The 25208-nt window shown below is 30.8% G+C and overlaps 2 protein-coding genes across 2 annotated transcripts; one reads left to right on the plus strand and one right to left on the minus strand.

The window, feature by feature from the left end:
- Positions 1 to 1020: 1020 nt before the first annotated feature.
- On the minus strand, positions 1021 to 2970 carry LOC125494905 (ankyrin repeat-containing protein ITN1-like). The gene is made up of 2 exons (XM_048638791.2): positions 2176 to 2970; positions 1021 to 1963 (listed from the first exon to the last, which is right to left on the minus strand). Exons 1-2 carry the CDS (start codon positions 2764 to 2766, stop codon positions 1190 to 1192), a joined length of 1365 nt encoding a protein of 454 aa, XP_048494748.1. The 5' UTR covers positions 2767 to 2970; the 3' UTR covers positions 1021 to 1189.
- A 19970-nt stretch (positions 2971 to 22940) lies between these two features.
- On the plus strand, positions 22941 to 24933 carry LOC104885465 (uncharacterized). The gene has a single exon (XM_010670155.4). It carries the CDS (start codon positions 23897 to 23899, stop codon positions 24803 to 24805), a length of 909 nt encoding a protein of 302 aa, XP_010668457.1. The 5' UTR covers positions 22941 to 23896; the 3' UTR covers positions 24806 to 24933.
- Positions 24934 to 25208: the final 275 nt, after the last annotated feature.

The raw sequence follows: 25208 nt of genomic DNA on the forward strand, positions 1-25208 counted from the left end.
AATGGTCATATAACAAGCCAAAACCATTATGTTGAATAGAAGACTATTCTCATCTTTTATTTTGTAGAAATAAGCCATCAACAGAAATAGTACATGGTAAATTGGTGTGATATATGACAACTTGACATGATCTATGTGATAAATTCTCTTGTGGTACTGCAAATGTCTAGAATATCTTACGGGGGAAAGTAGGGCTAATTATTAGAGATATTAGAGAGAATAGGAAAATACAGAAGATATATTATATGGACTCCAAACCATAAGTTTAAACTTTTTGTTGAGTTAGTCACCTAACATGTTATTAGAACCAGCATGATAAGCAGGCTAGGAGTTCAAGTATTTACCAATCACTTCTAAAGTTGAATATATATATATAGTGATGGGTATAAGGGGTCTATGCTGCATCCACATTTGACACTAACAAGCCCAATAAGCTCTCATGTGAAAGGACATGATAGCAAATAAAACTAATATTAGGTCGCTAACTACTAGCTTAAGGTTTAGTTGAGTTGGTCTTGTAACAATCATCCATTAGAGATCAAATATTCAAATTAATTTTTTATTGTTAGAACGAATACCAGTATATATTAATGTCTATTTCTAGCTATTGGGTTATATCCTCTGAACAATATGTACTGTTTGCACCTTATGGTTTTGTGGTGGTTGGAATTTGTAATTTGAGAGTAAATTTTTTCTTTCTCGATTCGCGAGACCACAGAATAGTGACATTGAAGAAATCCAAACTTTCAATTAGCTCATTCCCTACCTTATGTCCATCTATACATATATATTAAAAGACGTGCGTGGCAATATATACACGCCATGTGGCATCCTCAATCTGTCATTAGAATTTTGCCACGTGTCTTAACCAACAATGAGTCAAATCTTATTACGGAAAACTTAGATCTTATTCACGAGGTAAGGATCGAACCCCTGACCTCAAGGATCAGAGGGGAGTGCTCTACCACATGAGCTAGCTCCTCATCCTTAGAACATATAGTCATATGATACAAGAACATGTAAATTATGCTCTATAGCTTTTAATTAATAATTATAATTGGGAAAACCAACCATGACATCTATTGTTCTTAATCTATCTTATTGGTGAAATAGTTAATATTGAATATTACATGAACTAATCAAGGGTGAATCATGAGAAACAACCTGGAAATCAAAGTGTCATCATATATTAAACTGGTGGGTAGTTTCTAGCCTTTGTGTAAGTACTTTTGATTCCTTGTATCACCAGGCGTATTATTTGCTTAATCAGTCTAAAGCACAGGCGAAGAACATGCCCAAAGACGAGTAATCCTAACACAATTACCCAAACACCAATTACAAATGTTATCGTTGATAGAACAGGATTTGTGGAGGACGATGTCAGGTCCATCGTAGAGGATATCAGGTTTTCGTTGAAGAATACCAGGAAGTAAACAGAGACTATATATGTCATTGTTGTTGCTGTTACCGCGATCCACATAGTTACCATTAAAAATCCCATGACGAGTCTCATACAAGGGAGTCCGCTTATGAGAAGAATTATGACGGTTAAAGATGAGACTAGTCCTACAGTGTTGGAGATGAGGAATACATTGTATATTCCAAGATCATGTTGTGATTGTTTCTTAACATGTGCCATTATTGAAGTACCTGCTTTATGGCCATCTTTGTCATCTTGCCATACACCTCCAGGAGGGTTGATTCCGGCTTGAAATGCCATAGTGGCTATTAATGACGACACCACCATAAGAGCAGTACGTTGCTTGTCCAACCAATCGCGGCTGCTTTTCTTTGGTTTTCGCAAAACCTTTGCTTTTGACACTTTGGCATGCCTCAAGGCTAACCAAATTCCCCCATCATGACCATCTTTCTTCGTCTGGATGCAAGTGTCCATCGCGGTTAAGCCATTGGTGTTGATTGCATTTTTCTCCATCCTCTTGTCCTTGAGTAAGAACTCAATGGACTTTACATAGTTGAAGTGAAATGTTGATTTCAGACATTAGTATTGTTATAACAAAAGTATAAGTGTTGTTTAAGATATATATACTATCCAATTTTCATCAGCAACTCCTTGAAAACTCAGAATTCAAAATAAAGAGGAATTCTGGTAGAATTTTGGAACACATACACAAAAAAAAGTAGAGGACAAAAATATAAGTTGATCTATTTTGTTACCTCGTAATGTTTAGCTGCGACTGATAGGTGTAAGATAGTATTACCATCACTATCCTTGGAGTTAAGCAGCTGAGCATCACCCATAGTTCGTACCAAGAACATAAGAGCCTGTGACTGACTATGTTTAACACACAATTGTAAAACAGTTTCGCCATCGGTAGTCCGTTCTCGAGCTGCCTGTGGCTTAGCTCGAAGAAGCACACCAAGCACTTGAATTTGACCATTCATGGCTGCAACATGAATAACATTCCTTCCATCTTTGTCGCGCACAAAGCACATGCTACTATTTACTGCAAGCAACGCCTTCAATATCTCTAAATGTCCTTTTGCTGAGGCCATATGTAGAGGTGACCATCTTTTTGATTGATCAAGCTCCTCTGCTAACTCTGGTTTGTGGCATAAAATCTCTTTTATGAACTCCAAGTGCCCATGATTAGTTGCTACATGTAACGGGGACTGCACAAAACGACATGATTTCTCGATGATGCATCGATCGAGGATCAGAGGATCATCTCGGAGCAATTCGAGTAAAGATGGCACGTCTCCTCCAAGTGCTGCATCATATAGCCGTGTCTCTCTTTGTCCTTCCATCTAGTTATGCTCTGGATTCTGGAGAAATAATTGGTAGAACTCAGAAACAAACAAGAACTTTCATCTTCGAATAATTTTAAGTATATTCAAAGTCAATCTTCACCACGGAATTATTTCGATAATGTTTTTAAAACTTCATTGGACTACTGGAGGCAAATTGGAACTATGATGGATACTGATACTAACAACTATTAAATGTATATACTATTTTGAAAAGTCATATCCTTTGTGCTTATCAGAGATAATATAATGTAATTTCCAAGTATTACAAGTATATAGTCTGAAAGATCATAATATATATTTTTTTTTTGCCCCTATTTGGAACCTTGGTAGGAAGAATATACCTCTACGTAGTCCTGACTTTCACCCAGCGACCCAACGAGCATCCTAACCCGCCCCTCTTGCATAACAATGAAATTATGCTTTTACTAATATTTGAACTTTGGTCTCCCATGTGAGAGTCTGAGAGATAGGAAGCGATATCATTGCACCCAAAGGTCCTCATAATTTTGATTGGATCACTTGAATTTCTTGATATTTCTCTGTTATCTACAAATTTTCATACTTTATATTGAAATCCGTTTTCAAAAGATTTTTTACTAATACTTTATTCCAATTTTGTAAAATTAAAGTTTATTTGATATCCACATTAACATACCCTACTTGTTAGATCCATATAATTTTACCCAATCTCATATTTATCTAAATAAACAAAAAAAAACAAACTCACTTTCACATTTTTTCTCTCCTTCATATCTTCGTATTTATTACTACAACTAGTATTATGACCCGTGCATAACGCACGGGAGTATTTATTGTTTTATTACATATTTAAAAGAAGTCACATAATAAATTGACTTAACTTCCCATATTACACAAAATCATAAAACATAAAGTATGAATGGTGATGAATAAAAATTAAAATGAAATTTCAAATCAATTTGTATCGAACACTTCTTGTAAACTACATTTAGCGTATTTGCACGCAAACAATGTTCTTCATCCAACAAAAAGGATCTTGAGACCTTTTTGCTCGTAACTCTGGAAACGACAACATAAAATTGTCCATGCTGAAAACAGGTATCGAAAGATACAGCCTACATGAGACAGAGTTTGTCCTTGACTTTTATTTTTGGTCATAGTAAAAAAATCATTAATTAAAAGAAATAGTCGTCTCTGAAATCCGATAAAAATTTAGTGAAGTCAGCGGGATTAGTGTCATTCTTGAGATAAATATTTTTTCTCCGACATTGCTTCCGAAAATAATAGTAACTTCCCGTATCGTGCATACTGCACGGGAAATGTTTTTGTTTATAAATTGAAAATTTAAGAAGTTTGTCCTAAAGTCATGGTGGTGAATATTAACTTGTGATTTAAGATTTCATAAATGTATTGAGATTATTTTAGAAACTGACTTATAACCCGGTCCTTAGGCTGATGTAGTTAATGTCATGGTAATCACATGACCACTATATTTTTTAAAAAGTTGATAGAATTAGTATTTGCTCTGTCTATTGCTTCCCATATAGTCTAAGATAAAATCACAATTCGCACCACCAATAACACCAGCATACGCCGGTTTCAGCAACCACTTATGGAATCTTATTCTACCTTCTTGCACCACCGATGCATCATATTTGGCCACCCACTGGTAGCTGCCCACTTAGTCATAATTTTAAATTTATACCCGTGCAACTGCATGGGGATTTTTTATTTTTATAAATTTAAGATTTTATGTTATTTCCCCAAAATCAGGGTGAAAATATTTAACTCGTTCATCTATCAAATAGATGATACAAAAGTTAGTTAGGAATAAAAAATAAGTATATACATAAATGTAAATTTTAATTTGCTATTAGACCTGTGCAAATTATACGGGAAATTTTGTTCCATAAATTTAAAATTTTATGTTGTTTTTCCTAAATCATTGTAGAAATAGTATCTTGTGATTTAAAGTTTTATAATCATGTATTTATTTACTTTTAAAATGGCTTATGGCCCGTGTGTTTAGTAGTTGATGTAGTTAATATCATTGTGGATCACGTGACCCATTATTAATCTTATAAAAAAATTGATTGAATTTTTTCGTTTATGGCCTACTACTTCATTTAAAGAATAGATTAGATCACACAATTTGACCATATCTCGTACTCAACCATTGAGCCACTTTTGTTTCGCTACCTACAATCCCTTCACCTCCATATCTTGCTGCTTTGCACCACCATTACATTAGGCCACCCATTGGACACCATTGTTTGCAATAATTCTGCATTTACCTTTTTTTCGTTGAATTTGCATACATTTTTTTAGTTGATTTTGTAATCTGTTGATGGATTTTTGTTAATTTGCAAGGAGGTAATGTATTCTACTGAGTTTGAATTGATAAAATTAGAAAAGTTTATATGTGTGTGGTGAAGAACTTCAAGTTGTGGTACCAATGTACCCATTGGCTTAAAATTAGCTAATTTGTAGTTTTATATTTGAAAACTCGTATTTTGAGTATCTTGTATTAGTTCGACTTGTGGTTTTTAATGAAAACATTTTTTTATGAATATGGTTTAAATCTCAAAAATTGGATCGGAGTATTACTTCTAGAGTGAAACTTTTTTGAAGTTTTGAAGTCATGCATTAATTATTGATTGACATTTTGTGGTGGACGTGGTGACTCACCAGCTGTAAAATCCTGGATCGCCATTAAATATGTTATAACGATTTTGACTTATGACTTATTTCGAATAATAAGTATAATACTCTCTCATATTATTTTTTCAATATATACTTGTTTAACTGATCACCTAATTAGCTCCTAATTTTATTTAGCTTAATTGTTGCCTATCTTTTCTCTTGTTGAGATTCAAAGAGTTCCTAATAATATTGTTTAGCTAACATGGCATATATGTGGCAAAGAAATCAAGCTGCATGAAAAATATCTTCTTCTTTTTTTTTGCAAAATGGCTCGTGATCACGTATCAACATATGATAGATCCTTATAAGTTTTAATTCCGGTAAATGAATTATTCAGAAAATATAAGTTATATTTTCAAAAATAAATGTTGATATGTAAACCTCAACTCCCTAAAACACATACATATATTATATTATCTACTGATTGTTTCCTTTTTAGTCAATAAGCAATACGTCAATATATCATGTATGCAAATTATTTCCTTGATTGACAGAAGCTAGCATAAGCAAGTTATGATTTTTTTTTTTTGCATAATTTGGAACTTGGCTTTGCTCAATAAACGAAGTTCAATCTATATGATGATACATCCTTTCCTGGCTTTGCTCATTATATCATATAGATTGAACTTCGTATATACATCCTTCTAGAGTTGAATTCTCCCATTAAGTAGTACATTTTGATTTTCGAACATTATAGTAAAATTTATTATTAACTAATATGTTACGTCCCAATCATCATATAAATTATAACATAATTTTGGATAATATAAAATCCTTGGTACTAAAAAGGCAAGATTGTGTGTACAATAATATAATCAAGATTATTGTTTTTGTTAGATTTAGTTTATAATCACATAAGTAGGGAGTTATATGCTTTCCTAATGCCTCATATGGATAAAGGCCAATTTTAAAATATAATTATACTTTATTTATGAAAAAATGATAAATATCATAGAATATCGTATAGAATGTACCGATTAAATTATACTCAATTGTTTTTACATTATTCTATCATGACTTCAAAATAATTATTTTGAGTTCATATGTAATACAAATAATTTACTCAAAGGATCTCCTTATGTCTCTCTTACTTTATCTACAGTTTCTGCCAATCTCTATAACTATACGAAACACATAGAATATCTGTAAGAAAACTGACATATATGTGGTAAATTGTTCCTTCCTTGCTAGCAATCAAAGGAATTTGAAAACCTTTCACGTTATTTTGTCAATATAAGCTTCCTTTTTTCCTAGTATGACGTTGAGATATTTATTTTGACAATACCTCATTTAGTTTTACAGATAATGCCGCAAGAAGAGAAAAGTTTATGGTTAATACGTCGAATCATTTATTAGATTCTCTAACACTATAGTTCAACCTATCTAATGAAAAAATACTGGCTTAACCCATTGCTTCATTAAGAGTTGAGGACTGAGGTTCAGATAAAATGACAATTTGTACTATTACATGCACTCAATCTTAATCGAATTTATTTGAACAAAATTATTCGAATTGATTAGACCTTATTTTATGAGTCTTTTTCTGAACTGACTTTTTAATTTTCATTAGATTTTATGTGAACTTATATAAATTTGACTGAATTTATAAATTTTTTTTGTTTTTAATAAGGAATAAAAAAAATAGAATGGTACTCTATCATATTGTGTACCACTTTGGCTGTTTTTTATTTTAGTTTGTCGAACAATTTATTAGATTCTCTAATACTCTAGTTCAACCTATCTAATGAAAAAGTATTCGCTTAACCCATTACTTCATTAAGAGGTTCAAATAAAATGACAATTTGCATTATTACTGGCACTCGTTAATGCAGCCATTACACCACCCGAATTTCGTAGTCTTGCTCAACCCCTCTCTTTTGTGATACAGTATCATTTAACCCATCTTATGTTTGCGTACACATCATTGACTGAACATCGCGCATGTTATCTAAAAAATAAAAGATATTAATTCGTGACAATTAATTGTTGTTGAACTAACACTTATAACTTTTGCAATCCTTGAGACATTTATTTGTTACATATTTCAATAATGTTAGTCTCTTTTTACTTGATATTTCTTTATTAAGTAATCATGACTCATCAAAAATTACCAATACTATCACTTTTTTTTCATATATCTTCTTACATATGACTTCCAAATATCTATTTTTATTCCAAATATCTATTTTTATTCCAAATATCTATTTTCTTCTACTCTCATAAATACTTGTACTCGCAACAAAGTAGTATGTAATTAAATATGAATCAAATAATTTTTAGACATATGCATAATGCAAAATTATTTTTAAAAATATAAAATATGAAATTATATTTTTATAATATATACTACGTTGGTAAAATATCTCAAAAATTCCCCTTTATAGATTGACATTTTGGTCCATAATAATATGATATAGATATTTCATGTCATGTATCCTAATACCATTTTTTTGAATTTTGAATCATCTATCATATTAATCATATACTTCCTCCATTCCGAAATAAGTGAAATACCCCTATAAAAAAAACTCTCATATGAAAGAGATTAGTATTTCACTTATTTCAGAACGAAGAAGTATATGTCTTTTTTGATATGGTATAATATCGTCATGTTAAGACTCTGTTTTTTCAGCTTTATTTTGTTTAACTTAACTTATTTTTACTGAATTTAACTTATTTTTGTTGAACTTAACTTGTTTTTGTTGAAATTATTTTTTATTGAATTTATTTTGCTCAATTTGACTTTTTTTGCTAATTGATTTTTTACTAAACTTAACTTATTTTTGTTGAACTTATTATTGTTGTTGAACTTAAATTTTTTTTGCTAAACTTAACTTAATAAAATATATTTTAATAAGTCGTGAGAACATAGCCTAATTAGATAAATATTTACAATTTAATTTATTTACCTTTTATTTAAAAAGGTTAATATAGTTTTTTTTGTTTGATAGGTGGAATTTGACAATAAAAAAGAAGTATGTTATTAAGATACACATTAAGAAAAAGTCCTTACCCATAAAATTAACCAAAAGAAACAGAGTAAAATTTTCAGTAACATAATCGTCAGTTCTTTTATCCAATACTTCCCTCTGTTTCTTTAATAAACCTTACTTTCTAATTTCTAAACCATGAAAAAATCAAAATTCCGTTACAGAAGCAAACCTAATCTACTTTCATTTCATGTTTTGAAAAAATTTCTCCGTATTACAACAGTCAACACCATTTCTGGCTTCCATTCCAATTGCCTTGACAATATAGATAGCATTAGATGAGTTTGTTTGTTCATAATTTTTCCTAAGGTATTATTTCTTCGGCGGATCGGAACTTGATATGATCTAGTCTAATCCCCTTTCGACTCTTCTTAATTTTCTCCTCAAGCATTATAGTGTTCCTATTTTTTATTATAAAAATATATGTAATGAGTTTCATCTATTCTGTACTATTTACATAGCTTTGCTAAAAAAATTCTATTGAAGTGTTAGTAATGATTTTAGCATTTTTTTTTTCTAATTGGTCGATCACATATCTTTTCATGTAAAATATAATATGAAGGTTTTTTTTTTGTTTACTTCATAAAACCAATGTATACTGAGGGCGCATATTTCATGTACGATATTTCTTTTTTCCGTTGCGAATTAAGATATTCTGGAAAAAAATACTTGACTTACGACTGCACCCATTATACAACTGGCTCTGTTCACGTCAGAATCCACAACCATAGAACTATAAAAATGATGATTTTACACATATGAGCTATTAAAGATAAAATTATATCAAATTTTGACATTGAACATTAGTGAATTAAAATCTTAGAGAATGAATAAATATTTTTCACATATTACTATCAATGGTGCATTGCGTATTGTCAATATTTTAAAATTTTGAGAATTACATGAGAACAATTTTAGATAGTTTTAACTAAAACTATTAGCTTATTATTTCAATGTTTATAATCTATTAGTATTGAGAATATGATTTAAAAATGGTTTACAACCCTTGGGTTGTACGATTATGACTTAGGACTTATTTATAATAATTGGTATTATACCCTATTTGTTTGAAAATACTTGCTATACACTTTCCTAAAATTAAAGATGGTCATTAGGGTGTCCCATCACAGCCCATGCATGTTGAGCCGTCCACTCGCCTTGAAAAATTAACCGGGACAATTCATATTAGCCAACTTCACAGTCCACCCAACCCAAGTATTAAGATGGTGAGTCACTCGCTGGTTTTTTTTATTCAAAAAAGAGGTGGCCTAATCTGGTCCTCGCTTTCTCTCTCTACCTTTGTTAAAGCTCCACATTTTCTATATGTAGCATTTAATTGAAACGGATGAAATATTTATTGATATCCTAGAACTCACACTAAAATGAACAAAGCTAAAGGTAAGTTAATTAACTTTAAATTGATAACATCTTAATGCTCAAACTTATCTGGTCCTCGCTTTCTCTCTCTACCTTTGTTAAAGCTCCACATTTTCTATATGTAGCATTTAAATTGAAACGGATGAAATATTTAATGATATCCTAGAACTCACACTAAAATGAACAAAGCTAAAGGTAAGTTAATTAACTTTAAATTGATAACATCTTAATGCTCAAACTTATCCCATACTCACTTCTCAAACTCATGTAAATGAAACTCATGTAATGTTATCCATCACATTAACTTTAGATCTTCTAGAAATGTCATTGTTTCTAGTAATTGTATCTTTTGTTTCATTTGAATATGAGAGTGTGTAGGACGACCTTAATTTATTAGTAGTGAGAATAATATTTATTAAAATAGTGGGTTGTGTCTAAAATAACAGTGTAAATTTAATTGTACTATAGGAAATAGAAAACACAAAAGTGTCTTACTAAAAAAAAGGGAGTAATAACTTTTTTTATCTATGAATAGTTAGAGTTGAGGACGTTGGTTACTTGGTACATTATTATGGCCTTTTATCTCCTTCCACATCCTTGTCACTCCCAGCCTAATTTTGCATGTTCACATTGCTTTCATCCTATAATTATATATGGTGAGATTTGATCATAACCAAAGATATATTCAAGTTATTGATAATGAAAATTATATTGGCATGCAATCTTTTCTATAACATAATCCACATTGTTAGTAGTTTGAGCATCATCGGTCATGTTAACCACATTATGTGAATTAATCAACACGTGATCCCAGTATTTTGATTGAGGGAGGTATAATATTGCATAATTAAGAGTGTATGTGTAACATGATTAGAACGTATTTTAATATAAATAGAGTGTCGCTCATTCCTAAGAGAGTGAGTGTCACATTATATGTACATTTTGCTTTTCTTTATATTTGTTTTTTTTTCACCTTCTTATTATAAGACTTCCTCAATTTGGTTTCCCTCTCTTGTGTTGCTTGTTATATAAGAACTTAAAAATAATGTGCAGATATGTTTAGAAACCAAAACTTAGTGGTACCAATGTATATACTATAAATAAATAGACTTATCATTTCATGGATTTTTTTTATTAGACAAAACATTTTACCTACAATATTAACATCCCCACTATGTTAGCTATATTAGAACAATCACTCGTTCCCTTATATCTTCTAGAACCATTGTTCGATGGTCCATATGCATACTTATTAAACCCATTCTTTTCTCAACCATCTTAGGAAAAAGAAACTCAAGCTCTCCTTTCCTAAAATTTCTAACGATTCCATTTGAACTGAACTATGGTTGTTGGATGATTAGGTGTTAAAGTTATAAATATGGTGCATAAAAATATTTTCTATTCACAATTGTCGAGTCAATCATGGAAAATAATTAAACAAAGAGATATTGTGAATAGAAAATAATTGTCGTAATATTGACACGTATTTTTCTTTGCAAAATTACATATGTTATTACATTGACAGTCATTCATCAACGTGTAGATTTAAAGTATACATTTGGCAGATGATTTCATCTGCCATATACTATGTTATACAAATATACAACCAACATATATCAAGTCCACATAATTCAAATCATCAACTAAACTCTTTTGACATATTATATGAAAAATCATACACATATAGTTCTTGCTAATTCTTTTTTCAGATTTCATATAGTTCTTGCTTGCTTATACTCAGGCTTGTTCTCCTCAATTTATTTTCAGTTCAGTTTAGCTCTGGACGACAATACTTTTACTCTCACATATCAATATTTAGTTTAGTTTAGTTTAGTTTAGTTTAGTTTAGTTCAGTTCAGTTCAGCTAATTTATGCCGAAGAGAACATGCATCAATCCTCCACTTTATTTTTACCAATGATGCAACTCCTTCGATTAAATGAATCCTATTGCAAATAAACCCACTACCCACAACCTATCACATTTGGACATGGAGATGTAAATAAAAAGACGAAGGAATTGATATTAAGTGGAAGATTTGTGGTGGAACCTAGTTTAGAAGTTGCTTGCCTCTTTTAAAATTATTTCAGGCGTTAAAAAGGCAATGATTTTGATAATCCAGAATTAAGGTTGATTGGGGATTGATGAGATTCTCAAAATTTAAGTTGATTGAGAAATTCAAATCCTTAGCATAAATTACGTTTTCCATATCAATCAAATAAATCAAAAAGACAATGATTTACTGTTGATTATGTACATAGAGATTTGATGATAGTAATTGCTTAATTTAAACGTAAAATCACTCAAATTAACCATAATCTTGGTTGATTTGCTCAAATCTCTCCCGTTCGAATTTCATTGTGCCACCTATTTATTCATTAGAGCAAAAAAATTGGTTTTTAATTGACACATAAGATTTTTATGACCTTGTCTACATTCACCTAAGCAAAATTTTGAACCTTTATATAGTAGAATGATGTGTAGCAATTGTGTCAGCAAACTAACATTAATGACAGTTTTATTGGATGGCATAGAAGAAACAGTTGGATGATTAGGTGTTAAAGTTATAAATATGGTGCATAAAAATATAGCCGAGTAAAAAGAAAAATAAGAAACTAAGGACATTTCTATTAATTTAATAAGTCATGTTAGGGTCCGTTCTATTTGGCATAAAACAACGGAATTGTACTGATTGCAATTGAACTGAACTGAGGTGATTGTAACTGATCTGAACTGAACTGATTGTAACTAAAATGAACTGAATTGAATTAAATCATAACTAATAGTAATGATAATAATTTAGGAACTGAACTGATTGGAACTAAATTAAATTGAATTAAACTGAACTGAAAATAAGATGGGGAGAACAGTCACTTAGTAAAAGATTGATATTTTCCTTCATTTGAACTTACTATATGGTTGTATTATATAAATACCATATTTTATTAGTATTTGTTTTTTCATTTTTCAAAAGTTTTGATATGTAATAAAAATGATGTAGATTCGCAAATTAGTCCTCTCAAATTAATGTAGTTTGTCATCTTTTATTTATTCAAGTATGCAATAGACATAAAATATAACAATTCATTGAAATGAAGAAAGATGGTAAAAATATACACCGAAAAAGAAGCAAATTATTGCTTAAAAAAAGTAACTGAAATATCTTGAATAGTGCAAATAACCATTTCTACATCCAACAAAACAACTCCTCAAAAAATAAGGGGCTTGTACAGATTTAAAGAACTGCATATATTATGCAGAACAAGACCCATGAGATCCTTTCATTTAATTAGGTAGTGATAATAGTAGTACATAAGATTGTGTCTTTCAATTGGTGTATGATCACCAAAGTTCCTCGAGATCATATTGCTAAAAGATGCTTAGCTACTATGACTAAAAAATGATTCGCATAAAATTGTGTCTTTTTTTAGTCGAATAATATATTGGGACGATAATTATATAGTTTGTCTAAAAATTGAAGAGTAACTAAAAAATATAAAAAATAATAACAAACATATATTAAACACATATACATTAAGATAAACACACCATAATATCTGATATTAAAAATAACGATTAATACAACCAACACCATAAATTGATGCACTTCAACAACATCAAAGACTACAAATTTAGAAAAAAACATAATGGAAAAAAAATAACTTGAACTAAAAAAAATAACTTGAGCTAATAATAACTCCTTCACCATGACCTATGACTAATACTAACAACGAACATAGATTTTGTTAGCTACTTCTACATTAGAGTTTCCATATACTCAACCGTACTCTTTGCTTCTTTTGTGGCAACTTCAATATGATTACGAAATTTGGTTTCCATCCCTTCTTAGAAAACAACCCATTGCAAAAACCAAAATTCATCAAAAAATGCTTCTATATGTTTTGTCTCCAAGAATCGAGTATTCAACATTATTTGAGAAGAAGAATATGATATTGTACCTCTTCTAGAAAGGTGTTCTAAAGGCTCACAAAATGATATTACTATTATTTTTAGCAATCATTTCTAACGCAATATGGTTATAGATTGTGTTAAAACCATAGATTCAACATCTAAGAAATTCAAAAATTGAACTTTAGCGTGCCATTTTTTGGATGAATATTGTGTTTCTATTATGTTTCGAGGAATACATAATATTGACTTAGAGATAGGGGAAGAAGTTGACATCAATATGCGAATTGAAAAGACGAAAATGAGTTGGGATGTTTGAAGAGAAAACGACACTATTTATACTAAAAAATATTATGTTTATTTTGCATATTTACGTTATTTAGGTAATTAGTATCCAAAATTATGGTTGATTGACAATCAGAATAACTATTGATTGATTGATTGGTAACTTAATTTCGAATAGTATCAATATAAATTAACTGATTGATTGACAATTATCATTAAGGGAGGCAATAATTAAGATTGATTGATAATTTAAATTACTTCCCGTATTTAGTTGGTTAGTAAAATTTTCGTACATACCCAATATGACAATTAATTTTCAGCCAAACTAATATTAATTTGAAATTTGAATTACGTAATTATAACCATAATTAACATCAATCACATTAATATATAAATGGAATATCCTTGATTTTCGGAAATCTCATATGATGATATCATGAAATTACTTGCCTAACTTAAAAAATCAATCAACTTATTCAAATCCTTACCATAAGTTATGTTTTTTAGTGATCATGCATGATAAATCTTTACTATTTATACACAAAATGTTATGTCATATTCGAATATCTAGGTTAATTGGCTAATATTAATACCTGAAATGATTGATTGACAATTAGCATAAATCATGCATCATTGATAAAATTATTATCATTACTATATTTGAAATCTGAAATATCACCAAAATGGATCAGTGATTGATTTCCGGCCAAATTTATATGGGAATTGAGAATTATGATATAAATTGACATAATTAACATAGTTAATTACCTAAATTTACGACTTTTGAAAGTAACACTAATTTTTTTCGGCCAAACTAAGCAAATGCCACCCAGACACCGAAATGGACAGACTTTATTTTGTGAAGCTCTAGAATTACTTGGTGAATCTAAGCTTTTGCCACGTAGGATTTAGGATTTTGCTCTAGATAATAGTATAGATTCAAGTAACACATGTTTAGACCACAAAATTGTATATACTAAAAAATAAAGCATCTATTTTACAATCTTTTGCGAGAGAGTTAATTTGTGGCCCTAATAACATAACTTCTCTACGATAATGGACATAAGTTGAGTTAAAGTTCTCTGAGTAAATGAAACTCTTACACAAGAAAACTATAAAAGTACATTTTAGGCTAATCTAACAAATTATGGAAGCAAATTGCTTCGTGTAACCATTCTCATACTGCGAATAAGATATCACTGTTTAAGTATTAACCTAAAAAGATTTATGCAAGATATTGATTTTGAAGAATTATATACTTGGGATAAACCATGAAAAAAGATAATGTAGGATATTGATTTTGAAGAATTATAATGATTAGTTAAAGCTAGTAAAATTTACAATATAATAACAACTTATATTCTCTTGAATCATGGGTAATATGATGGATGTCAAATATCCATTAGTTGCATAACTATAGTTAAAAAAAATTGTTTCAGAGTTCAAAACGTGGAAGTATTGCTTGGGTTGTGGCTAGCTCCTGACGCAACACATCCCATATAGGGTCAATGTTGCACCATTTTTTTTCCCCTCTGCATTATTCACAGAAGTTTATGCATTATTCACGGAAGTTTATTTCATACAAATTAACTATATGACCGTAATATCTTTCCAAAAAAAAAACTATGACCATAATATTTTATATATATATATATATATATATATAAATAAAGAATGATGTAGAGGAAACTAATGACAAATTGTGTTACAATCACGACAAAGATAAGATGACAAATAATGTTAAACATTGTTACAAAAAACTCTAATGTAATCACATGCAAAAATGTTAAGCAACCACGTGAGATATGATACACTATTTTATTCACGCAAGCCATGAATAACGAATTGATATTCCCATTTGATGTTGCGACGAATTCACCTTCTACAAAAAATTGAAATGTTCGAAAAATCGAAATATGGACGATAACCATGTATTGTTGTCTTAACGTCTTCAACATAAGCCCAAACTTCATTGCGTTTGTTAAAATGATATGTAAACATACTCGGTACGTTGTAGAAATAAAGATGCCCTCCACGAAAAAGAGTTAAAACCATAGATTCAACATCTAAAAAATTCGAATATTCAACTTTAGCGGGCCATTTCTTGGATGGATTTTCTGTTTCTATTATGTTTGGAGGAGAACATAATATTGATGTAGAGATAGGGAAGAAGTTGACATCAATATGCAAATTGAAAATCCGAAAAATGAGTTGGGATGTTTGAAGAGAAACGACACTATATATACAAAAAAATGATACGTTTATTTTGCATATTTACGTTATTTAGGTAATTAGTATCTAATATTATGGTTGATTGACAATCAGAATAACTATTGATTGATTGATTGGTAACATAATTTTGGATGGTATCAATTTAAATTAACTGATTGATTGACAATTACCATTAAGGGAGGCAATAATTAAAATTGATTGATAATTTAAATTACTTCCCGTATTAATTAGTTGATTAGTAAAATTTTCGTAATTACCCAATATGGCAATTAGAATTTTCGGACAACACCAATATTAATTTGAATTTTGAATTACGTAATTGTACCCATAATTAACATCAATCATATTAATTTATAAATGGAATGTGCTTGATTTCCGGAAATCTCATATGATATCATGACATTGATTGCCTAATTTAAAAAATCAATCAAACGCAAATCACGATTTTTTTGCATTTTTCATATAATTTTCGGCCAAAATTTTCTGCATTGCCACGTGGACACTCTCATTGAGCGTTTAATTGTGAGGAGCTCTAGAATTGCTCGGTTAATGTGAGCTTGACACGTCAGCTTTTGTCTTTTGCTTTAGATAATAGTATAGATAAAGCAGAAGATATCTGAAAAACGATGGCAGTAGATTTTATGCTATATATGTGTCTTAACTCTTATATATACTAGAGATATGTGTCAAATCTACATGATATATGTGTCTCATATAATATACAATTATACACAGTGACAATGAGCGCAATCTAATTTACTTATAAAAATGTCAATAAGGTTGTAACTTGTAACTTGTAACTCCATTAGATCCGAAGCCCAATTTATAATATAGGAAAACATGAATTGCCTTAATTTAACTGTGGATCACTCAATTTCGAAAAAAAAAAACCATAAATTACTCCATAATCATCTCTATGATGGAGATTACGTTTGCATATAAATGATGAGTTATTGAGTTATATTCCTCTCCATTTATTTTCATCTATTCCTTATCTGAAAATGATGACACCTAACCTTGGGGGAAAAATTCCATTCATAGAATTAGAAAATGGACTACCAATGCAGAATCCCAACTCAAAGAGGAATGGGGGACGAGAGAGTGGGGAAGGAAAAAGTTAACTACCTAGTTCAAAAGAATTATCAGTCAATTACAATCATTTCCAAAAGGTAATCCCTCTAATTAAAATTATTACTACCTTTACAATTACACTTACACTTTTCCACATGTTAAATCTTTGAGCATTAGTATTTCTATATTTACATCATTGTATTTAACCTTATAAATTACAAATAGTAGTCACAATAAATATATAAATGGTATCAAAATTAAAAGTATAACCATTATTAAAAAAATTACATCAATAGCAATATTATGAGAAGCACAAATTATTATAATAGACGGCCTAATTTTAATATAAAATTAGACAACTCAAGCCTACATTCTCCTAACAAGCCCATTCCATTTCTCTCTAACCCAACACTATTCTTAGGTATCTGCAGCATCCTAGTCGTACATTCTCTTCTCCTTCCTTTGTTTCCCTTTCAATCTCGAATTACATCAAACAATTTTTGAAAATAGTCTGACAGTTTTACAGAATGGATCAAATCGGTCACTAAATGAATTAAAGAATCTTATTGCTGAATAGATTACACTGATCACTAAATAGATTAAAATGGTCACTAAATAATTAAATTAAAGTAGTCACTATATAAGAAAGATGGTTCATTCTCTTCTTAATATTAGTCTTGTTTTACGCCTACTTTTAAATTTAAAATAGACGATCTCTTACAAGACCAACCATATGAGAATAACGTCCATAACTCTATATTGGTAATTATTGTTATTATTTTTCATATAGTTTTATATTAAATGGTTGACTAAGACTTTGTTTTAAAAAACTGTTGGCAGTCCGCAACTTCTTAAAGTTTTGCGAGGGAGCGTTTGTGCAAGGTAGCTTAGTTTACAAACTTATTGACATTTAAATAAGTAAATTAAATACTACTTACTGTGTTTTTTTCAATGGTTATACTTTGAATTTGGACATTATTCATAAATTTTTATTTGACTGTTATTTTTTATTAATGGGTAAGGAAAAAGGATATGATGTCATATCGTGTTAAATTCGTTTCTTGATGTACTTTTAGAAATTTAAGTTTTAAATTTTTTTTACAAATGCATTTTGAGACTTTAGAAATATAATGTTCAAACATTTACATTGACAAGCATGACTGCATGAAAAAGTAAAATACAACTATTAAAAAGAAACGAATAGTGTAATAGTCTATCTAAATACGTATTAGTAAGTTAACATGCATGTTGCATACTAGAAAATTAAGGTCTCAATCAAGTAAGGTGGAAAATGATCAAAAAAATAATAAAGAACAATCAATTTTGCATACGCTGGCCACACATATAACTATATATGTAAAGTCGCGCGTGCAGATCAGTGTATCAGCTCATTTTCAAAAAAAGTCATATTTCACTTGTTTCTCATCGGAATCGAGCTTTTGATCAGGTGTTAGAAAGCTATGAGTCAAATTTTCATCTCCAACTTGAACTTTCCAAGATATTGAGTGTCCTGTACGATATGGCCTTTTGAAGTTGACCCTTTTGTACAAACCCTTATGAAAATGGAGTTACTCTCATGAACAAATGGATTTACTTTTATGAATATGTGGTTACTCTTAACAATAAAAGAGTGTTACTCTTATGAATAAATATGGTTACTTTTGTAACAAAAGAGAATACTAATCAATCTATTCTTATTAACGAATGATGTTACTAGTATGAATAAATGGGGTTACTTTTGTAAATAATTGGAGTTACTTTTATAAAAAATTGGGGTTACTAGTATGATTAAATATGATCATCATATAATTAGATTAGGTTACTCTTGCCAACAAATAGGTTAATTGTATGAATAAATACGGTTACTTTTGTGAAGAATTGATGTCACTTGTATGATCAAATAGGGTCGTCATTTGAATAATCAAGGTTACTTTTATGAACGAATGAGGTTTCTCTTATGAAATAATGGAGTTACTCGTATGAATAAATGAGGATTACTCGTATGATTATATTGCTTAATCGTATGAATAAAGGAGATTACTCTTGAACAAATTAGATTACTGGTATGAATTACTGAGGTTACTCTCTTGTAAATGAATGATGGGTTTTAAAATAGTACCACAAGTTAACTACTTCAGGATAAAAGTTGTTAGCAAATACGGGTCGATCCACAAGGAGAGGATTTCTATAGATTGATGTTCAATTGAGTTAACTACTTTAGGAGAAAATTTGTTGAATGTGTAATAACTAATTCTAAGTAAACTAATAAACCACAAATAATCAAATGATTAAAATATAGGGCATTCGTTCAGTCCACCAAGCTTCTACTAATTCAATCAATATAATACAATTCAACAGTACTTTGATTGAGGGTCGAGTAATTAGAGCATTTTGTTAATCCTACGGCTGAGTTATAACACCCTTATATCAACATATGCAATACGGTTGCTAATAAGAAAAATGGTTTTGGGCAACAAATATTTTCGTTGCCCAATGGGACAATTTCGTTGCACAAATGTTAGGGCGACGAGATTTTACGCGCCAAATTCGTCGCTTAAGGTTCGACGCCCTTTATAGTTTGGACGTCGAAAATTGTAATCTTCGCACAAACACTATCTGGGGCGTCGAGTTACATTCGTTGCCCATAATGTTCTTTGTGCTACGAGACTCATATACGTTGCACATTATATGGGACAGTTGGGCAACAAGTTTATTAAATCGTCGTCTACACTTGATTGACTTTTGGCAATAACACCTTAACATTTGCCGGCTATTATGTCTTGTAATCTTACATGTATGATGTCTTGGACAACACCAGTTTCGTCGTCCAAAATACTTTAGGCTACGAATTTTTGTACATAATTTCAAATCTCGAAAGTGACAATTTGCAAACACCTATTTTGTTGCCTGAATTGATACGGACTACGAGTTTATTGTTATTGTGTAATCTAAGCTTTTCGATGTGGGGGAGGTGGTGCTGGAGTCTGGTATGGAGGGGGTCGGGTGGGTTGTGGGTCGAGGATGGGAAGGAGAGAGAGATATTTAACTCGTGGGAGGGAGTGAGGTTACGGGTGCAAGGGAAGGGAAGGGAGGGGGTTGTCATGGCTGATAAAGGGAGGAAGGGGGTGACAGTGGGTGGGGAAGGGGGGGAGGGGTTGGCAGTGGGTGGGGTGTGGGGTGGGTTGGTGGCAGTGAGTGGGGGAGGGGGTGGGTCTAGTTTGGATTTTTTTTTTAAGTTTATTCAATATTATTAATTAGAATTAAGAGTTTTAATTAAAAATTTTACCATTTATTCAGGTCATCAGTTAACTTGACTCACTCAAAGTTAATGGGATATAAAGGTTGTTTTATTCTGAAATAATTAAAAGGTTGATCTATTATTTGCGAATCGCAAAAAGGTTACATTATTAGAAGCTAATTAATTGCATATATTTTACTGATGATGCAGCCATTCTTTGGGATGTAATGAAAGAATATGGTGGGGATGACATGGGAGTCTGTGACATGGAGTCTAAAGAGACAAGCCAAATTTACCAAGGTGATGATGCATGCTCGAGTTTTTGCCCTCCTATATTCTATGTGCCTAAGCTTTCTAATCTAATTGCTTTTTTTTTTTACGGGGTTCTATATCTAATTGCTAATCATTGTTGTATTCTCAGTCATTTTATCACGGAAGTGGTTATGCGCAAATAGGAACGTGCACTAGAGACCATGTAGCTCTATGTGCACCTGTTTTGAAACGACAATTATTTCATTACTAAACGACACAATTTATTTCCTATGCAAATTCTGTAATTTAGTAATTTTTACTTTTCAAATAAAAAGAAAATCCTCCCTAAACTCACGTAAAATTGGTTTAGATTTGGTAACAGTTACCTTATCTACTGCCGTGTTAGGATTTGGTAACAGTTACCAAATAATGAAAGTCAATCACAATTGAATAGTTTTCTTTTTACATTCTTTGAACATGATATCTATGTTAATATTTTTTTTGTTTTTATATGTTCTTTTTGGGTAAATGATTAGACCTATTTTTTTCATTTGCATCGTATGTTTTCTTATCTAGAAATATGTCTTTTTAATTATATTTGTATCTTGTTCTAATATATGTTTCTTTTTTCCATGACCCGTGTTCTTTTAAAGATGGAGAATGTATAAGTTTTTTATTTGGTTTGAAGGTATAAAAAAAGAACATCATATGAATTACAAAAGAACATGTGTAATGTGTATAATAGCTTGAGAAACAATAACTTATTAAAAATCATAAAAATCAATAACATAAAAACAACTGTGAAAAATACTATACGAATTATAAACAACATATACATATAATACTTGAGAAAAAAAATACATAAAATCACAAAAATGGAAATAAACGTGAAAATAACATAAAAGGTGTAAAACAAAGAACACCATCTAATTATAAAATAAATATGTTTTTGTCTAAGGGTTTGTTCTCCCCAGCTTATTTTCAATTCAGTTCAACTCTTGACAATACTTTTACTCTCACATATCACTATTCATTTCAGTTCAATTCAATTCAATTTGGTTTAATTTTAGTTTAGTTCAATTGTTTTATGCCGAAGAGAACATACCCTAAGTTGCTTCGTTTCTTTTTGTCCAAGTTGCGTTTAACACAAAAATTAAAATAAATATGAAAAGAACATAAAGGTATTAAAATACATAATATCATCTTGATTAAAAAAGAACATATGCATATATGACTTGAGAAACAAAAAAAAATTATAATAAGAACCATAACAATGAATAAAAGCATAAAAGAACATGAAGATATAAAATAACAATCCGACTTGCGTGAACCGGTTCACACTAAAAATAGTGTGGACCAGACCCAGACACGTGACCATAACACACCCTATATTACTTTAACATACACTATATCATTGTAACATACACTATATCACTTTAACACACACTATATCACTTTAACATACACTATATCATTTTGACATACATTATATCATTATAACATACATATATCACTTTAACATACACTGTAACATACACTATATCATTTTAATATACACTACATCATTTTAACATACACTATATCATTTTAACATATACACTATATCATTTTAATACACACTATATCATTTTAACATACGCTATATCATTTTAACATACACTATCATAAACTCACGTGATATGGATCGGGTGCACACTAATTAGTGTGCACCGGGTTCATATTAGTTTTTTTAATAAAATAAAGAACATCATACTAATTATAAAAGAACGTGTGCATATAAGACTTAAGAAAAAAAATTATAAAAAAGATAATAAGAACATGAAGATATAAAACAAGTACATCAGTATAATTATAATAGGACATGTAGATTAAAAACTCGAGAAACAATCAAAATCCATCTTAAGCTTCCCTGAGAATATAGTATTATTCCTCAAAAAGTTCATTTTGTCTAATTTATTACTATTTTATCTCAACCTAATAATAACCATTTCAAAAATATCATCTTTTAAACATACTAGCTAATTAATTACTATCATCTCTATAGTGTACACGTGGTAGTATTTGGGTCCATACTCTATACCATCAAAATATCAAATCACTTATATCAAGTACATTACTATATATTCATTATATAACAAACAACAACACTAAGAACAAGAGGTGAAACTTATGAACTGGTATGTCTCTCTTCTTTTTCTTTCTTTCCTTCTTCTCCCTCTACTAATTCCTCTGTTTTTGTTTTTTTTTTCTTGTTTCCATTTTAAATCTTCACTAATATATTTTCAAACCAAAATTATTATGAAAATCCCTCCTTTCTTAAGTTTCTAAATTGAAGTTCCAAAAAAAAAAATTCAAAGTTAAACAAAAATGAGTTTTACTGATTTTTTGAGAAACATCATAGAATTCAATATCTCAATAAAAAAAAAATTAAATGAAGTTTTTTGGGTTTTAATGAGATTTGAGGGAAATAAAGTGTTGTAATTACTTAAAATCTTTATTAGATTTTTTTAGTTAAAAATTAAGCGATAATTCTGAATTTTGAAATTAAAAAGACAAGTTCTATTCAATGTGATTTTGAAACAAAACTTGCGTTTCAAATCAAAAAACACGCGTTTTGGAACAAGTGCACGGTGCACATGATGGTCTGGAGACCACTATCCATGCTTTGGTGATTATGTACTAAAATTGCAATTATATTTTTATCAACATTTATTGTTTTAAATAATTTACTCGATGTCAATATCTCAATAAAAAATTATATGTTTAGCAATATATATCTATCTTTATTGTTCAGGATCATGTGAGATAATTTCCCTAATATTATAGATCAACAATACCATATGTCTATTCTTTTTGGTTTTTACCTGTGCGTCGGAGTTGAGAACAATAGAGAAATAAGAGAATATATAGGAGTAGAATGAAAATATTATAACATTCCTAAGAATAAGAGTATACTATGGTGCTAATAAAAGAATAAAAATAGCTCCAATGATATTATAAAAGAATAAAAATGGAAAAGAACCCAAGCCTTCTAATGAGGCAAAGGATTAGGGGAAGTTTAACGTGCCTTGTGGTTAACTTCAATAGCACACAATGCAAAGCTACAAAAATTTCCAACCCAACCACGTGACGTTCAAAACTATCCAAAGTATCTCTTCCACATATTCCTACAAAAACTCCCTCTTTACTTCTTTTGCCTCATTTGCATATCCTCTTGTAATAATAATTACTTTCCTTTCCCTACTCCATCTGCCAACAATGGAGCCAACGTACCCCATTGCACCACCACCACCACCACCACCAGACGAGCACCACGAAAGGATGTCGACGACACGATTCCATCCTACACAAGCGTTGACAGATAGAATCTTGAGGGCTCTTGGGCATAGGCTGTTCCTCCTTCACAGGTCAGACCCTAATTTCTACATATTGGGAGCCACAGGAAATGTGTATATTGTTAACGTATCAACCACCCCTGCATGCACATGCCCTGATCGTGCAACCCCATGTAAGCATATTTTGTTTGTGCTTATTAAGGTCTTAGGGGTTCCCTTAGACGATCCATGCCTAAGGAAACGCACTCTAAGGCCTAACCAACTGACTCGACTCTTGGCTAATCCTAGCTCTATATACTCCCTTGCGGGGCCTAGCCTTCGCGAAAGGTTCCACCAAGCCTTCTTCCTTCAAAGGGAGCTTGGTGGGGCGGCGCACACCCCACGCCCTACCATTGAGGAGGGTGCCGTGTGTCCGATTTGCCTCGAGGAGATGGGGAAGACGGGGGAGAGATTGGTGGCTTGTGGAACATGTAGGAACTCTTTGCATGAACAGTGCCTGATGACTTGGAAAAGGACTCAGAGAAGAAGGTCATTTAGTTGTGTGATTTGTAGGTCAAGATGGAAAGATAGGGCAAATCAAGAGAAATATTTGAATTTGGCTGCTTATGTTAGTGAAGATAATCATATGGCTTCTCAAAGTGCAGGTGATACTGGTTGTGGTGAATAACATTACCGGTTTAATTTGGGTGATCATCCTTTTTTCAATTTGTATAGTGAAGTTGTATAGAAATTTCCAGGTTTATTGATGTAGACTTGCATGCATTGTACAGAAATATGTAATGCTTTATTTATTCATTCTTCCATAGCTACTGCTTAGATCACTACAACAAACAGCTTCAAAGAGGGCAATTAAAATTGCCCTCTTTGATACAAAATTTGCCTTCATAGGCTACGAGGACAATTTTAAAATTGCCCTTCCGTTGCCCTTTTAGCCCCGTTGTATTAGGTTTCAAGGGCAAAACTCATGTTTTTGCCCTCTTTGATCCAATAATAAAAGGGCAAAAAATTTTGCCCTCTTTGATTCATCAACTAAGGCAAATAAAGTTGCCCTCTATGATCATCAGAAAGGG

This window comes from Beta vulgaris, chromosome 2 (genome assembly GCF_026745355.1).
Source record: "Beta vulgaris subsp. vulgaris cultivar EL10 chromosome 2, EL10.2, whole genome shotgun sequence".
In the NCBI taxonomy this organism is placed as follows: Eukaryota; Viridiplantae; Streptophyta; class Magnoliopsida; order Caryophyllales; family Amaranthaceae; genus Beta; species Beta vulgaris.

Bases quoted from the DNA above. Each gene is read 5' to 3' on its own strand.
- LOC104885465 (XM_010670155.4), top strand. From the start codon at position 23,897: ATGCAAAGCTACAAAAATTTCCAACCCAACCACGTGACGTTCAAAACT.
- LOC125494905 (XM_048638791.2), bottom strand. From the start codon at position 2,766: ATGGAAGGACAAAGAGAGACACGGCTATATGATGCAGCACTTGGAGGA. The intron at 1,964-2,175 runs GTAACAAAATAG...AACTATGTAAAG, and splicing joins TCGCAGCTAAACATTACGAG to TCCATTGAGTTCTTACTCAA.